The sequence below is a fragment of the Castor canadensis genome, chromosome 11, assembly GCF_047511655.1.
Source record: "Castor canadensis chromosome 11, mCasCan1.hap1v2, whole genome shotgun sequence".
Lineage (NCBI taxonomy): Eukaryota > Metazoa > Chordata > Mammalia > Rodentia > Castoridae > Castor > Castor canadensis.
The window spans coordinates 125,839,514-125,858,099 of record NC_133396.1 but is presented as its reverse complement, the minus strand read 5'-3'; the positions used below and the strand labels follow the sequence as shown (position 1 = coordinate 125,858,099).

At 40.1% G+C, this 18,586-nt stretch overlaps 1 protein-coding gene across 1 annotated transcript; it reads left to right on the top strand.

Moving 5' to 3' along the window:
- Positions 1 to 8,969: 8,969 nt before the first annotated feature.
- Il20 (interleukin 20) lies at positions 8,970 to 11,641 on the top strand. The gene is made up of 5 exons (XM_020166691.2): positions 8,970 to 9,128; positions 9,462 to 9,527; positions 9,618 to 9,770; positions 10,504 to 10,578; positions 11,558 to 11,641. The coding sequence occupies exons 1-5, from the start codon at positions 8,970 to 8,972 to the stop codon at positions 11,639 to 11,641; spliced, it is 537 nt and encodes a 178-aa protein (XP_020022280.1).
- The last annotated feature ends 6,945 nt before the right edge of the window (positions 11,642 to 18,586 follow it).

Sequence of the window (18,586 nt, the reverse complement as noted above, 5' to 3'; positions counted from 1 at the left end):
TTGCTAGTTGAGATAAGGATAGCTATACAGGGATTTGACTCACATTGATTTCCTGTGCATGTGTGTTACCTTCTAGGTTAATTATTCTTGATCTAACCTTTTCTCTAGTTCCTGGTCCTCTTCTCCTATTGGCCTCAGTTGCTTTTAAGGTATCTGCTTTAGTTTCTCTGAGTTGAGCAAGCCCTGATTTTCTGACTTTCATTTGGTCCAGTCTACTGGAGAGGCTTTCAACTGAATTTTTTTATTTGACTTATAGGGCCTCTCATTTCTAGAATATCAGTTTGATTTTTTCAGGATTTCTATATCTTTATTGGATTCCCCTTTCATGTCTTATATTTTCTTCCTTATTTCATTAGCTATTTATTTGTATCCTCTTTGAGTTTATTTGGCTGTTTATTTGTATCCTCCTTGAGTTCACTTAGCTGTTTATATTCTTTGAATTAATTTAGCTGTTTATTTTATTCTCTTTGATTTCATTGAGATCCTCTTCCATTTCATTGACCATTTTATCATTATTCTTTTGAGTTTAATATTTGAGATTTCATCCACTCTACTATCATTTGGATCCTTTGTTGTGACTGTTGATTTTTGAGGCATCACTTTGACTTATTTTTCATATTTCTTGCCTATATTTGCTCATCTGAAACCAAGTCATTAGTTGGAGATTTTAACAACATGAAATTTTCAGTTCAATTATTCTCTATGTTCTGTGAGGACTGAGTAGTGGTAGGATCGATGTGCTATTTCTCACCACTGACCTGAAGTTTCGTTTCTGGTTTGGGGAGATGCAGAAATGTGGTGCAAGTGTGCAATTCACCTTCTTTGAGGTCCAGAATGCTTCTAGATGAATAAAATAAAAGATATGATTGTAAAGGGAACAAATAATATTAAAATGCAGCTATTAGAATATGGAAATAATAAGTAGGTTATATGTTCATTAATGCATTAACTAACATGATTTAGCTGCATTTCTAAGCAGTGACACTTATGAATAATATTTTGTGATATCTGAAATCACTATAATGGGATACAAAATGTTTGTGATTTCCATACTGCTAATGCTATTGTGGTTGTACTTATTGTCTATTCTCATAATTGAAGAAAATGTTCAATTTTGATTGAAGGTTAGTGAAAAGAACATAATGCATTTTCTTCCTATCTGCATTTTCCCAAGTTAAGAACTCCAGCATTAGATGTTTGGAGGCTCTGTGGAGGGTCCCGAGACCATGTCTTAACTTTACATGTCATTACTTTGTACCTCTTGGTTTGACCAAGCTAAATGTCTGCACATGGGAAATTTTCCATGTTTGTTTGTGAAATTAAAAAGAAAGGAATTGAGCAAATCCCTGTCTCCTAGGTGAGGAGACTGAATTAAAGGCCTTATCTGGATGTTTGCTCCTAACTCCATGTCCAGGGTAGGATCTTCCCAGCATCTCTCGCTCTGCAGGCAGAGGAGCAAGAGTAGTTAGCCAACTCTGGAGACTCAGTGATGTCAGAGGAAGGATGGCTCTATGTAGAAAGAATGGCTGCAGGTAGAGGTGGTTAAACAGAGCATGATAGAAAGATGCAGGAAAGGGAAATGATGTCATTCATGCTGGCAGGGTTGAGGACAGGGAACTGAAAATGCATGCTCCTGGCAGAGTCAGCTGCTCCACTCATCCCCACCTTGCTTGGCTTTTGGGAAGTTAGCAAGGGCTGCAGCAAAATTCCCAGCACTGCAGGTCTGGGAGTGGCAAAGACTTCTACCTTCCTGGCCATACCATGATCTGGGTTTCTTCCTCCAGTGGAAACTGGAGGCCTGTGTGTTTCTCTGCAAAATGATGCAACTTGGCAGGAAGCCCAGATGTTAGCAACTGTGACGTCACAGACATGGAAAACCCTGAGCAGCAAACTCAGGACCTGTTGTGGGAAAAAGGAGTGGCTGGGTTTCCCTCTTGGTGTCTAGAAATTTGTTTCCTGCCCAAAAATGGCTTGTTGAGGAAACTGAGTTTGTTTCATAAGAAGGGTTCTCCTTCTCTTCTCTCCAGTTTATCCTTACAATGACACTGATTAGATGCTGATCCGAGTTTTAAAAACCCATACTCTCAAGGTGACTTGATATGTACATGCAATGCACTTCTAGTTTCTCCACCGTGGTGACAGCCCCATCTGCTCCACTCGAAAGCTAACAATGGAACAAGCCCAAAACTTTATACTTAGTATATAACCTTTACCATGGCTCCCCCCTACTACAAGACCCTCCAATGACTTCCTACTGCCTCCATGGGGAATCAAAGAATTGCAGAATCAAGACGGTCCAGTTGAAAGTGACTTATGAAATAATTTCACTTATTCTCTCAAATTTACAGTTGAGGAAGGGAAGTAAGTTTCCCAAGACCACCCAGTGGAATGAAGGTGATGTCAGAGTTACAACTTAGGGTTCCAATTCATATTCCTTGGCATGAAATCCTTGGTCAATGATGATATGGTCATATTTCCAACTTGATCTCCCACTTTTCTTCTAAGTAAAATCCAGTTCCAGCCAAACAAATCCATTTGCCAGTCCTTAAGAACATAGGTTTTTGTAGCCCCAGCTCACTTCTATCCTGAATGCCCTTTGTCCCACCACACTCCCCTCCCTACCCTTCTCTAGCATCTTTGTTCATTTTAATTTTTCCCATGCTTCAAGGCTGAGCTCAGACTCTCTGTTGTATGATGCCCAACCCAAGTTTCCCCAGCAAGGCCTTTCAGAAGTTAGAGTCTAGAAACCTCACCTGGACATCTCTGTCATCTCCACAGCATTCAGTCCAGTGTTCAGTGTTTAGTAAGTGTTCATTGAAAGAATGCCATTTAAAATCTATTCTATCAGGAGTGATAACAATCACCTTACCTGTTTAAAGGTTTATGTAAACATTCCTCTTGCCAACTCAGTGAGCCGGACAGACAAGATAAGTGTTACCACCATTTTATTGATGAAACATTAAATGCCTGAAAGGCTTAAGGACTAGTTTCGGTCACTCAAGGTCACACACTGAAAATTGGGGTGAAAGTGGGTATTAGAATTGGGTCTTTTAGCTCTGTCCCATGTGATGTTCACTTCTTTGTTCTTTCCATCCAAGACATTTCTTCTTCCAGAATTGTGAGGTAAGAAAAGTTTCCCTCTCCATCTCATTGTTAAAGAAAACTATTTACTATGGAAGAGGTTCATAATGGGTTAAGAGTGTCATGGCATAAAATGAACACATATTGAGTTCAACTTCTGGGTCTGCCTTTTACCACCCAAATGACCTTAAGGCAAGTAACTTAACCTCTTTGAACTATAGTTTGCCATGTATAAAATGGGAAAATCGGACTATATGTACTGAAAGTGATGTACAGCTCTAATGATTCAGGAGGGATAGAATCATTAGATAGAGGCATTCTTGCTATTGGGATAGAATTCCTTAACCCAGACCTTACTGGACAAGATAATGCAGCTTGGAGCTCCTGGTCCCCTCATAAGTTAAGTCATGGAGTTCATACTTTAGGACATATGTAAAGAAGAAACAATTGTGACTAGGTACAGTGTGGCCTGTGCCTGTAATCCAGCTACTTGGGAGGCAGAGATTGAGAGGACTGTAGTTTAAGGCCAGCCCAGGCAAAAAGTTAGTGAGACTTCAGCTCGACCAATAAGCTAAACATGGCGGCATATGCCTGCAATTCAGCTACATAGGAGGCAAAGGTAGGAGGACCTCAGTCCAGGGGGGCCCCAGGCAAAAATGTAAAAGCCTACCTGAAAAATAACAAAAAAGCCTAGGCATGGCTCAAGTGGTAGAGCTCCTGCATAGGAAGTGCAAGGGCCCGAGTCAAACTCTCCATTACTGCCAAGAAATTATAAATCAATATTCATTCAGTGGCCATCAAGGCTGGCAGAAGGGCTCAAGTGGTTGAGCGCCTGCCTAGCAGGTGTGAGACCCTGAGTTCAAATCCCCAGTGCCACCAAACAAACAAACAAAAACCAGTGCTATCACGTTTTAACAGAGTAAGATGAACAAGGAACTCTCAGGGTAGTAGGAGACACAGATATGTAATCAAAAAGTTGTAATTGTCTGTGATAAGTATAAAAAGGCATATCTATAAGGTAAGGTTGAAGGAAGGGTTAATTTTACCTTGGGAAATGGGAGTAAAGGGAGGGGTTAGGATATAGCAGGGAGGTTTTATGGAACAGATTAGTTGAATCATTAGATTTTTCAAGAAAGTATTTTGTGATAATCATTTCACAATGTGTATGTATTTAAAAAATCATGTCATATAGCATAAGAATACATAATTTTAATTTGTCAATTATACTTCATCACAGATGGGGGAAAAAGAAAATAAATGCAAAAAAATGAAAAAAGAATATTTTGATGTAGGAAAATAGGATACTTGATTACTAAAATAAAATTAGGATTGTGCAAGAATAACTGAATTTAATTAAGCATTATAGATAGCTTAAAACAAAGCAATTGTTCTTTTCTTGGTTAATGGAAATGAATGAACAGTATGAGTATAGCTTATCCAAAGCCTAGATTTACTGAAAATCTTGATTTCAAGTATTCTTCTCAGAGCACATTTCCCAATTTTACTTTAATCACACAGATGATCAGGAGAAATTGTTTACCTAGTGCCAGTGATGGAAAAATAGCACGAGCTTAAATCGTTTAAGCAATATTTAAATTAGGTATCCACACATATTTCCCACGCTTATCAAGCATTACAATAACAAGTCATGGTCTTTACTTTCAGGGAACCTCAGGAAAACATTGAAAGATGTTCAAAAGAACATTTGGATCCAAAAGGTAGAAGAGCAAAGAGTCACGGGATGCCAGAACTGAAAAGGAGTTTGTGTGCTGTTTACTCTTTGATTTTCCAGATTCATAAACTGAAATCCAGAGAAAGATGGTACACCCAAGTCATTCCATTAACTGTAGACTCCTTGGACTCAGCTATCGGGCCTCAGAGTTTTAGATATTGAGTAGGAAAAAAGTCAAAAAGGAACATGCTACAGTAGACTCTCGATATCTGAAGGTATATAGTTCCCAGGAGACCACTGTTGAGGAAAAACCATGAATGCTCAAGATGCAGTTTAGTACTCCAAATTTACTCAAATTTCCCTACACTGTAGAGACAGTCGGCACGAGCTTCTATAACTCGGAGGTGACACGACTGTCACAAAAATTACTGTTGTACCCAATTCTGCTCACCCAAAACTAGATCTTACTTCATGTTCTCTATTTCAAGTACTGACGATGCTTCATTCATCTTTCCTATAACACCGCCCAATTTCTGCCAGACATGCCTCCTTTCAACAAATCTAAAATTTTCACTTCATCACCTAAATTAAGCACGTTAACTTTTACCTTGCTTTTGGGGCACCATGTGCTTTGGGGAGGCAGATTTTCACAAAATTTAGGGCAGGGAAATGCTCAGCAGATCACAAAATGTCTTAAACACAACTGACAACACAAGACTGACAGAGATTCTGTGCATCCATTGAGTTTGTAATATGCACATGGGAATTTAAATTTTATGTTTTTGAAATGTGTATTGGTTTTTAAAATTTATCATTATTTTTTGACTGCACTTGGTCAAAATCACTTGTAATAAACCCGTTAATAAAGCAGGCTTATTGTATAGGTTCCACCATCTTTATATTTTTTCTAACACTGTCAGTAATTCATCCCAGGTACTTTGAATTTAACCTTGCTGGAAGTGTGGTCCCATGCGAGGGACCAGCCCCTGTCTGAGAAAATCTTCCAGTATCATTGGGGTAAAGCCCATGATGCAGAGATGCTCTCATCTGCCACACAAAAAGCTGCATTGGAGTTAGAGAACTGAGGGTTGCTGTAGGGCAAGGTAGTGCAGGAATAAAGGATCTGGGTCTCGTCTTTAATGGTGAATAGAAGGAAGACTCCGGGGCACTGGGGTCTCACCATGCTGAAGAGCCACCGTGAGAACACAAAAGCAAAGGAGAAACAGCAGGAACTGTGAGCTCACAATGTCTGGGGTTGGGGAAAAAGTTGTTTAAGGAGAACTGGATTTGGAAGAGCAGGTGAAGGCACCCCCAAGAATTCTCTTCTGGTTCTATAATTCAGATCTTTTTTGTCCTATCATTTTACCCAGTGAGAAGCTGGAACCACAAGGAGATGCATCCTTTACCCACTGCTGCAACCAGTAATCCCCTCAGGCAGTGCTTCTTGGAGGAGGAAGGTGTTGGGGTAATCCTGCGTGCAATTAAGCTACCTTAGGACTTGAGGAAGTGGTATGCCACCAGAGAAATTCCAAGGGAGTTCCAGTCCTCACCTGTGCTATCTCACTTCCTTCATGTGACATATATAAACAACTGCCAGTCTCTCAGCTTGAGAAAGGTTCCCAGGAGACTAGAAGCAGCAGCCCTTTCTGAGCTCAGGTAAGAAACCCTCTCACATGGTTTTGGGGATTGGCTCAGTCCTCCCAATCATTTGCCCAGGTATGTTGAGGGCTGTGTCCAAAAGAAACTTTTCCATGAGGGTGGAATCTCTTAGAGGACAAGGAATTACCATGTTTACCTTTGTACCCCAGTACCTAGCACAACATTCAAGACAGTGGGTACTTAATAATATTCATGGAATTGTTGAATTTATGATAGATTTACTACCCACTAAGTTTAAGGCAACTAAGATCATTCTCTACTTAAAATGAATCAATTGAATTGGACATGGTGATACATGCCTGTAATCTCAGCACTCAGGAGGCTAAAGCAGGAGGATAGCAAGTTCAAGACCAGCCTGAGTTATAGGGCAAGATCTTGCCTCAAAAAAAAGAAGGGAAGGAATGAATCAATCACTTTGTATATACTAGATGTATAAACCATATTTTATGTGAGCTCAAGACAAGTTTTCAGGGATACATTTAATTAGCACCATTTTGGGGCTAAGAAAATGAAACTCAGAGAGGTGAGTTGACTTGTCCAAATTCACATGTAGGGTGGCCAACCCATTCTTGTTTACCTGTTGCTTTTCATTCTTCTATCTTGGGAACCTCCCTCAGTCCTAGGCAAACTGGACCAACTGTCAAAGAGATGGGAACTTGTAGAGTGAGGATTTATTATATAGCTTTCTTGTATCCAAATGCATTGCTCTCTCTGATTCTTTTGAGATTGCTTTATTTATTCCCTTTCTTAAAACTGGCAGTATATTAGGTGGCCATAAATGTAAAAAAGTGTCTAGCAAATTGCCTGGAAAACAGAAAAAATCAGTAGTGGTACAGATTACTAGTGCTGTGTGTGCCAAGCCATGGAGCCAAGATGAAGGGAAAGATGTGTATCCAAATATGCATATATGCATGTAAATATGTATGTGTGTAGTGTACATACAGTGTGTGGGTACGTAGTGAATATATATAAGGTTGTATATATACATACACATGCATATATACAAATACATGTATCCACATATATATTTATGTTTAATGTGATATTTTTCCCAAAATATTAAAAATAGTTGACAAAGTTAAATAGTAGGTTTATTACAACTCCCAACATCATTTTAACTTTAAATATTTCATTTATGCCCCAAATAATATTTATTATAAATTTACTTTACTTGTTTTAAGGGAAGAAAATGATACTGTTTTCATCATATATTTTTGTTTGTTTTTTTGGTAATACTGGGGTTTGAACTCAAGTCTTCACGCTTGGTAGGCAGGCACTCAACCACTTGAGCCACTTTACCAGATTTATCATATAGTTTTGAGAAAAAAAGTTAACTATCAAAATACAGAACATGAAAACATATTAATAATATATATTATATTATTTCTTTTGTCCCAATGGCTCAACAAGGCACTGTCAGATTCTGCAATTATTTAAGATTTTGATATTTCATTCATCATGATCATGGATTTTTATGCATTTTGATATTGCATTAAATACTTTGTATCTTGATGACTAAGTTTTTTTATGTCCCTTTAAATTTTGCACACCACCTCTCCCTAAAGCAGCATCGCTTGTCTTACCCTAACCCCAGCCCCATTTTATTTTAAAACTCAGCAGACACTATAAACTGCCCTCTTACTGAGCAGCCTCACCCCAAAGTGACATGAGTTGCTTTACTGCCTTTCTTTATTTTGGGATCACTCACTTGGCCCCTGGCCTGAGATTCTGGGCCAGGAAGGAGCATGTTCTTGGATCCACCCCAGGAGTGTCTGACTACAGCCCTCCTGCAGAGGGTGCTGTGGAGTGCCAGGCTTCTCAGGAAGAAGTGGAGGTGGATTCCCCTCGCTTGCTCATCAGGTCTTGCCTTTCTCTGGCAGTAGGATTGTTATGAAATCATTGACTTTGTATTTGCCTTTGGGGCTGAAATGAATCCATTATTCTCAAATAACCACTCTCATCTCAGACAAATGCCAAACAGAGTTAGGCTCCCCTGCCCTGCGGGGTGGCCATAAAAAGAACCAGGCAATTTTCTCTGAAGTGTTTTTGGTGGCACAGCCACAGCTTCTGTGAGACTGTTTTACACCAGTTCTCCCTGCGGGCCTAAGGGGACCAGAAGGGTGAGTGGCACTGGGATTCTGGAAGGGAAGGCTGTCTACGTCAATTGCCCCAAACAAGTTTTGACATTTCTCCTGAAATGTCATCCTCTGTCGATTCACTACAAGTGTCTGCTGCTCCAGGCCTTACCTGTTGGGCAATGACGGTGGAGCTGGGACGGGGACAGAATAAAGGAGACAGGAACTGTGGTACCACCCCACATTCAGACCCTGAACAGACAGCCGGAGTCTTCTTTTTGGGGAGCTTTTCTTAGTAAGTGTCTGAATGGGCAACACTTTTTGGAGACAGATAAGGTGGTTCAGTTTCCTCCCAGAGGAATCTGGGGCAGACATTCCCTGGTGGCTGGAGTGGCTTCCTTAAGGATGAGGTGAGGAAATCAGTAAACCATGCTCTTTCCATTTGAAATCTCAGCTAGCGATCTCCAGACTCCAGGCATAAGATGAAAGGCTCTGGTCTTGCCACTGGTCTGCTCTGTGCTGTGCTTTATCTCCTGGGAACTCCGTCAACTGGGCTTAAGACTCTCCATTTGGGAAGCTGTGTGATCACCACCAATCTCCAGGCAATACAAACTGGATTTTCTGAGATTCGGGACAGTGTGGTATGTAAGGGAGGCATCTACACACCTCTCCTGGATGCCTGCCTTTTTCCCTCCTGGCTCTCTCTCTTCCCCCAGACAGCCCTGGCAGTGTACAGGCTGAGAACTCCGTCCCAGGATTATGCATTCCAAGAGCTAGCTGTATCTTATCATTTAAAAACGTTTGGAAGGGGTGAAGTTGTGGCTTAAGAGGTAGAGTGCCTATCTATCAAGCAAAGGTCCTGAGATCAAACTCCAGTGTTACCAAAAAAAATTTTTTTTATGGAAAGGAATTTCTCCCACTGGGCCCTAACAGGAGTTGCTCATCTGTCCTTTCTTGCCTTTCCTTCTGTCTAGCAAGCTGAAGATGAAAACATTGACATCAGAATCTTAAAGAGAACTAAGTCTTTGCAAGACACAAAGGTATATGCCCCGTCCAGGTGGGCTGGGGAGCATCTCCACCACTCTGTTTTTGTCTTTGTCCTCCCACCAACATGCTTGTCTTCCTTGCAGCCATCTGAGCGTTGCTGTCTCCTCCGCCATTTACTCAGACTCTATCTGGACAGGGTATTCAAGAACTACCAGACCCCTGACCCTCACACCCTCCGGAAGATCAGCAGTCTTGCCAATGCCTTTCTTACCATCAAGAAGGACCTCCGGCTCTGTGTGAGTGGGGGATCTTGGGTAACAGGACCCATCTTAGCACATAACTTCAATGATTTAGCAACCATGCTCTCTGTCTTATCCCTGCTTAGTAGATGGAGAAACTGAGTCCAAAAGTTCTCATAATCTGCGTTGAACCTTGTATCTACTTAAAAAACAGTTTCATTGACTTTTGAGTCTATGCTTTGTGAAAAATACTTTACAAAGTTTAAAGAAATATAAAGTGCTAGCTACTTGATAATTATTGATAATTAATGATAATTATTTGTTATTCATGAAATTAAACTTTTTCTGTAGATGAGTTATTCTACAGCCTGCTAGTGCATCCTGTTTTCAGGCAGCTAATCAGTAGGCTATTAGACTTGGTCACAGAACACTGTTTGAGTAAGACCTAAGAATCAAATCCTTTCTTTCCATGAAGACTCAGCTGGGCTCTGGGATGGAGCTCTTAGGCAAGAGCATTCTCTGCTGATGGGACACAGGCACTGTGGACTCCCTCAGACCTGCATCTTTCTAAAAGGAAGCAGTAAGCTCCACATTTGAGGCTGAAGAACTGGCTTCCTGTTCCAGCTGATTAGTTTAATAATCCCTAGTGATGAGGTCTGAAAGGACTTTTCTACAGAAATGAGGATTTACAAGATTGTGGAGGAAACAGACACAGTGCTGCTTATGTCAATGGCAAGGGCAGAAAATAAGAATTTGTAATAAAATCTATCATCTTTTGTGTCCTCTTCAGCATGCCCACATGACATGCCATTGTGGGGAGGAAGCGACGGAGAAATACAGCCAGATTCTGAGTCACTTTGAAGAGGTATATGTCATTTGGAATTGGTTGGGATGGGTGTGTTTTTTAGAACTGAGATTACAGATGGGTGGGAGGGGTATTCAGGCTGGTGGAAGTCCTGTAGCCCTCAGGCTAACAGCTCTCAGCTGTCACATGGACCATCCCTTTCTTTAGCCTAGGGGCATCTGCCCGGGCTCTAGAAGAGTTCTTTCTCTGCATAATGGTCTGGGGATGGAAAGGGAATGGCTATAACTCCAAGTCACTCCAGAGACATCTGTATCTTCCAGCTACACAATGAAACACAACAGTTTTCCAGCATTCACACATTTACACATACCTTCAAAAACACTCACTCACAATATCACACACACCCATGCTGTGCTGTTTCTCACCTCAGCATTTCTGCTTATCTGCCAGGAAGTCCTGGGTGCACTCCTCATTGACTTAACTCCTCCTCCTCTGAAACTTAGCCTAGGCATCACTTCCAGGAAGGTGCTGGCTGCTTCTCCTAGAGCTAGGTACCACCTGCATCCTGTGGGGACTCTATCATTTATTCACCATGCTGCATTTCAGTTGCTGCTCCTCCCTGTCTCCCTCTTTTGATAAACATGGTACTATTCATGGATAAACATGGTACTATTTACCTCTGAATCCATAGCCACCAGCCCAATGCTTGGCATGACCAGTGTTTATTCAATTTAAGTATGCCCAGTAGGCAACCTGTACACATACACACCACTAGCCTAATTACTTGTATCTTTGTGAGCCAATAGGCTTTGGTTGTAATGCCAATGATGTTATCCCTTGAGCCTCAGTTTCCCTAGGTAAGACCAGGGTGCCATGACTTCCTTTCCTCATGTGAGATCTTGACATTTTATCACTTCTTTCAAGCTATTCATCTTGAAAAGAATGCTTACAATCTCCAACAGAGCTACCAATAGGAGAGAGCAATCCTTAGAGCAAATGTCTTTAAGTCACTAACCTCAGGCATGTACACCTCTTTCAGCTTGAGCCTTGGGCAGCAGTAGTGAAGGCTTTGGGGGAACTAGATATTCTTCTTCGATGGATGGAAGAAACAGGAGGACAATGATGACACTGCTGAGAATATTCGTGGCCAAGGGTCCTTAATGCCATGGAGACATGATCCCAAAACTACCATCTCTTTGCCATATAATTTAGTGCTGGTCACAGTGTATGCTATTTATTTATTATTTCCTTAATGTGTTTGTCTTTGTGTGTTCCTAATCTGAATTTAGCCCATAATTTTATAAGATTTTTATAATAGCTTCTCTATTGTTTTATTTAATCATTAATATATTTATTTATTTTTTGCTATTGAGCTTCTATTTATTTTTTTGAGACTTAAAAAATTACAGATTATATTTATAACCTGACTAGAGTAGGTGATGTATTTTTATACAATAAACAAATCCTCTGAATTCTAGAAGAGTGGCTAGAGGGTTTAGTTGTTATTTTTTTAAATTAAACTACGGACATATTTTATGCTGCCAGTACTCTATATTATAAATTGAACTAATGGCTATTTACTGGAAGAAGTTGTCCCAAGGTGAAATTACAGACCTGTGGTACAACTACCCAATCATGTATCTTCCAGCTATGGAATCCTGCCTGTTCAATATGTATTTCTACAAATAAAGTTTTCTTTGCATAATATCTGCTTTGAGTTTGAAAATGCTTCCAGACAGAAACAATTTGGAGGGTGGGCTTGAATCTTAGTTTGCGCAGGTCCTCGTGCTCTTCGGGAAGGAAGTCACACTTGAGAAGCTGGGTCTTCTTTCTCCTGTGAATATCTTCCCATCTCTCTTTCCCCCATCCAAGTACTAACCAGACCAGGCCCTGCTTTAGCTCCCAAGATCAGATGAGATCAGGTGTGTTCAGGGTGCTATGGTTGTAGACCCAGCTCTCCTTAATTCACTCACATCTCTGATTCTAAAACTGTCTTCCAATAAGGGACAGCGAGTGAGTGAGGGGTGTCTACCATTCCTGTTCTTGGCTCATTGACTTGGAGCACTGTCCTCTCTGTGCCTGGTTTTCTTTCTCACCTCTACTTCACACACTCTTGCATCAAGGGTCATGATTAGACACCTCATGGGCATGAGGCTCTGGATAAGTGTTTAAAACACAGCGGTGCAGAGTGTAGTTCCAGAACCTTCCCAGGGAGGGATGTGAGCCCTCTTTTTAGGTCCTTTCATTTTGGATTCTGGTCAGCCCTAGGTTATTGCTGGATCAAATCTTTGTCTTTGTGTCCAGCTGTTCAGTTAAAATATTCTTTCCAGGACCTCTTCAGATTGAGATTCCCTGGACTCCTAGAAGGGAGTTCTGACCCAACCTGGATCCCTCCTTCTTTCCCACCTCACTCTGAATGTCCAATCCTGGACCTTTATTTTCCCAACCTCTGATGAGGATGGCTCCCAGACTCTACAGCCAGCTCTTCTTTGTTGCCTATAATTTCTGTTCCTTCTCCTGTGCCTGAATCCTGATAGTCTTTTAATAACTTCATTATTTTCCCCCTCAGTATACATATAATAACTACTCAATAAAGAAAATTTGGAAAATACAGAGTAATATAAAGAGGAAAATTGAAAGCACTTATCATCCCACTACCCATAGTAATCACCTTTATCTTTTTAGATATTTTGTTGGGTTCAAATCATGACTCAGTTTTCATTATCTCTCCAGGACCCATTTATCTTTTCAAAGACATTTGTCTCATCACTGCTTGACTTATCTGGTGCTAATGGGAAATTCAACAATGGAGACTTCGAACGAGATTGGGGGTTAAGGGCAATTTCATGAATGTGGGGCTGAAGAGGGACAGACTCTAAGGAATGCTTAGGATAGCACCTTCTAATAACAATACAGCAGTCTCACCTGGTCCTCATTTTCACCTAATGCAAACTAATGCCATTGCAATTAACTGTGGTCCGCCACTGTCTGAAAACATTAAATGGAAAATTCCAGGAATAAACAATTTGTAAGTTTTAAATAACTTTCATTACAGTACATTGCAGTACAGTACATTACAGTACAGTACTGTCTTTTCCTCCCCCCAAAAAATAAAGTTATTTTATTTTGTTATCAGTTATTGTTGCTAATCTCTTACTGTGCCTAATTTATACATTAAACTTTATCACAGGTATAGATGTAGAGGGAAAAATAGTACAGTTGGTCCTCTGTGTCTGAGGGTTCTGTGTCTACGGATGCTATCAACTGTGGATCAAGAATATTTGAAAAAAAACTGTGTCTATACTGAACATGTACAGACTGTTATCTTGTCTTTATTCCTTAAATAATACAGCATCACAACTGTTTATACAGCATTTACATCAAATGAGGTATTATAGATAAAATAAATATTATAGATAATAGAGATGATTGAAAGTATACTGGAGGGTGTGTTTAGGTTATGTTCAAGTACTGCACTGTGTTATACAAGAGATTTACTCATTCATGGATTTTGACATCCTTGGGAGGGAAGAGGTCTTGCATAGCAAGGGATGACTATATACAGGGTTTCAAACTCCCAGGTTTCAGTTACCTACTGGGGAGCTTGGGATATATCCCTTAAGGATAATGGGGAATACTGTAAATTCATGATTGCTGTCATTATTAAGTAACACTCTGTTCCAGGCACTGTCATGGGAACTTCACATATATTCTGGTATTTAATTAAAACAGTAGGTGTATTATCACCTGTGATAATGTACCCAGAGAGGGTAAGTAATTTTTGCAAGATTTTGCAGCTAATATAGAACAGAACTTAGACCCAAGTGCAGGCAGCCTGAGTCCACAGACCTACATACATTCCAACCCTACTGTCTTTTTCCCCCAAATAGTGCTATCTTGAGGTCAGAAGCACAGTAGAAATAAATGAGCTCCATCTTCCTAGAGACATGAGTGAAAATCATGACCTTTGCTATTTTGGACGAACAACATAACCATCCTCAATATCTTTACTTAAAAAGTGAGGACTATTTTGCCCACCACACGGGACAATGTGAGGACTAAATGGACTTGTAACAGCTAACTTGAAGAGGGACTTAATATATGGCAGGCACAGCTCCACATATGTTGCAAGTTTCTACTTATTTTATTTGCACAAGAGCACAATGAGATAGTGGTTACTATTCCCTCTTCACAGATGAGGAAACGCAAGACCTGAGAGGTAAGGAGTCTTTTTCAAGTTCACACACTACCTATGGTAGAGGTCAAATATGCCACAGGTAGACAGGTAGAAAACCAAACTTTTGCCACCTTACATTGCAGGATGGATGCAACACCCCGGACACAGAAAGTACTCGACCAATAGTGGCTCTGGCCATGTCAGGGGAAAGTGTTGAGACTCCCTGCCAAGTTGGGGAACTAACCATTAATCTCCTGGTATGATTTGTCTGTATGACGATTGTGTTGATTGTGGTTTCCCATGAATCTAAACCATGTCTTTTCAAAAAGCAGGATGTAAGTTCCTTGGGAGATGACAAGATAAATATGCTTGACCTCAGACTGACTTATCAGTTCTGATTATAATGAGCTATAGATCTTGGATAAGCCACTCGCCCTTTCTGCCTCAGTTTCTGCTGAGAGATTGAACAGACAATGGCCAGACCATAGGTAAAAACAACTCTGACCCACAATCTATTGCAACCAGTCCAGGAAGCCAGCCCAATACCTGCAATATCCAACCTGGCAAGCCAGCCTGGTGCCATCTTTAATTAAGACTTGTAAGAAGTTAGACAACTCTCTCCATTAGTGAGCCCAGGAAGCAATAGCCCTTGTTGCAGTTGGCCCAAAATAGCCAGGACTTGATTAATAACTTCATTTCCCTAATTTTTGTTCCTGCTTCCAACTTAGGACCAACCAGAGAAAACCAAATATCTAGTTAGCCTAAGTATAACTTCCCCAGGCCAGGACTCTCCAATCGGAGAACACCTAAAGTCTTCCATTCCTATACTCCCCTGCCTGCCTTGAGTCTCTGGTGATGGCGGGCAACTGTTCATTACACAGAGCAAGCTCTGAAAACGTAGCCTTTGCCTGTTTCCCTGGAATTGGTCTTTGTTTATTTCCACACTGTATTTGTAAAATGGGGGGTGGGAGCGGGGAATAGAAGCTGGCTTTTCTAGAAGCTGGGTGTTTCTAGACTCTGGATTCTACAGTGTCTCAGGGCCCAAAGTAGTCTACACAGTTCCTGTATGGCCACCTTTAAGTTCAGCGTTTCAGGTGAATCCATCTGAGTAGGCAGACTATCTGGTGCCCCAGGCTGTGGATGCCAGGGAGGCAGGTTCCTTCTCAGAAGGGCCACACAAACATAGGAATAAGATCCAGGTGCCACTGATTCAGAGTAATAGAAAAAGTCCACTCTGTCTCTGTTTTCCTCCATGATTTGGGGCTACCCAAATTAGCTATTTTCAAGGATTCAGGTTTTTTCCGAAGTTCACTAGTTTTTCTGCCTGTCCCTCTCCATATGGATTGAGAACAAGTGGACCATTCCTGGTTGAACTCTGAAGTTCCTAGAGGACTGGCCTGTTTTTATTTATTTATTTTTGTAGTACTGAAGTTTGAACTCAGGGGCCTTGAACTTGCTAGGCAGGTGCTCTATTACTTGAAATTCTTTTTTTTTTTTTTTTGCTTTTTTTTTCCAGATGTTTTTGTCTAGGGCTAGACTTAGACCACTATCCTCCTACCTACATCTTCTGCGTAAGTGGAATTACAGGTGTGAGCCACCGCACCATTATTTTTTCAGCTTTTTAATCTGCCCCACCCCATTCCATCCCAGAACAGTTTGACACTATATTACCAATAAGGACTGAATTCAGAAGCAAGAGAATAGAAAGTGCTTGGAAAGAAAATTTAAAACAGCAACAACAAAAACCCCAAATTAAATTGCTTTTTACTTTAGCTAATTTTTTTTTATGAGTTAATGGCTTTTGTCCTTTGCTAGAAAACAGATAACTTCTCCTGCTCTGTAGTCTGGGCCTTGCTCACAGGAGGCAGTGTAATAAATGACAAAAGAATGACTGAATACAGCCACTCCCCTGTTTTGAGTGGAAGGCTGGGGAGAGAAAAGGTGACACTCACCCCAACTGTCGTGAGCACAATGAGTCAATTGTGTAACTGGAAGAAGGTAGAATTCAGAGGCCTGCAGACCCTGGATTACAAGAGTGATAACGCCTTTCAGAGTGTGTTCTCAGTCTTACTAAATATTACAAGTGGAAGAGAACATACCAATCAGAGAGAACCGCAGATCATTTTAGATGGCAATTGGGGTTCAGAGAATGACTTGTCAAACGTTGCACACTGAACCATGCAGAGTTGGCACTAAGCTCAGGTTCCTATACTCTGGGGCCACCTAGAAGTACAGTTCAATTCTCTTCAAGAAGAAGTAAAAGTCATCTAGATTAGAACAAATGACTGTCTTTATTTGTAGATGACATGCTTGTTTAGGATAAAATATCCAATGGAATCTACAAAAAAGAATAAGCATTTGTACCTTGCATTTGAAGAAGGTGGGAAAGCCAGGAAAGCCATTTGGAATTGAGTTTACCCATTTGCACCATGTCATGTCTAACAGAGCTGTACCCATCAGTAAAGACAGAATGCTGCCAGTACAGTGGCTTTGCACCCATTTGCAATGTTCTTCTGGATTTCTGACACTCTCTGAGAGATTAGAAACAATGACTGTCTTTATTTGTAGATAACATGCTTGTTTAGGTTGAAATATCCAATGAAATCTACAGAAAGCTACTAGAATTAATGAGAAAGGTTTTTGAGATTGCAGACTATGGGCTCATCATACAAAATGATTTGCCTTTCCATATACCAGCAGCACACTAATGGAATGTGACATTTAAAAAAAATCACTAATTATAAGAACACTAAAAAAAACTGAAACACTTGGGGAGAAATTAGGGACAAAAGGTTTAAAAGATTTTTATAATGAAAGTTGTAAACCATTATTGCAAGAAATTAAAGATGATCCAACTAATGGGGAGATATGCCATATTCAGCAGTCAAAAGACTCAATATTATTAGGATGTCAATTCTCTGCAGATTAATCTATAAATTCAATGCAATCACAATAAAAATTACAGAAGCCTGTTTTAGGTAGAAATTGATAAAAATAATGTAAAAATTCATATGAAAATAAAACAGAACTAAAATTGCTACAAAACCCTTGAAAAAGAACAGAACCAGAGGACTAATATCCTCTGATTTCAAGTTTACATAGACCCACAGTAATTAAGAAAGCATGATATTGATGTAAGGCAGGCAAATAGATGAGTGGAGCAGAAAAGAAAGTCCAGAAAAGGCCCATATGGATGTGGGTAATTAATTTTCAACAAAAAGTTCAAAGGCAATTCAATACATGCAGAGAAGTAGCAGTCTCTTCAAGAAATGGTGCTAAAATAATAATTGTGTGCCCATACAGAAAAAATGAACTTGGATTTATGTCTCACTCCACAATTAAAATTTAATTTTAAATGAGCTATAGGTCTAAATGTACCACCTGAAACTTCTCAAAGAAAACTGAGAGCTTTGAAAACTTTTGACTGTGGGTTAGTCAAAGATTTTTAAAATATGACACCAAAAACACAATCTATAAAAGAGCAGATTAATAAAGGACTGGGGATGTAGCTCAGTGGTAGAGTGCTTGCCTGGGATGCTCAAGGTCCTAGGGTCCATCCCCAGGGTCACACACAAAAAAACCAACCACTCCCCCAAACAAACAACAAATTGATAACTTGGACTTTGTCAAAGTTAAAAACATTTGCTCTTTAAAAGACACCTAAAAAAATGAAAAGACAATGCATAGTTTGGGAAAAAATATTTGTAAGCCCTCTATAAGGTAGAGGACTTACATCCCCCAAATATATGATATTCAAAACTCAATAATAACAATGCAATAAAAACAATGCAACAAAAATGGGCAAAAGATTTGAACAGAGACCAAAGAATACAAATATATGCTAAAAAGTACATGAAAAGATGCTTGCCACCATATTTTATTATGTAAAAC

Excerpts from the sequence above, each read along its gene's own strand:
- Il20 (XM_020166691.2), top strand. The coding sequence starts at position 8,970 with ATGAAAGGCTCTGGTCTTGCCACTGGTCTGCTCTGTGCTGTGCTTTAT. Across the intron at positions 9,528-9,617 it reads AGTCTTTGCAAGACACAAAG|CCATCTGAGCGTTGCTGTCT; the intron begins GTATATGCCCCG and ends TCTTCCTTGCAG. Across the intron at positions 9,771-10,503 it reads AGAAGGACCTCCGGCTCTGT|CATGCCCACATGACATGCCA; the intron begins GTGAGTGGGGGA and ends TGTCCTCTTCAG.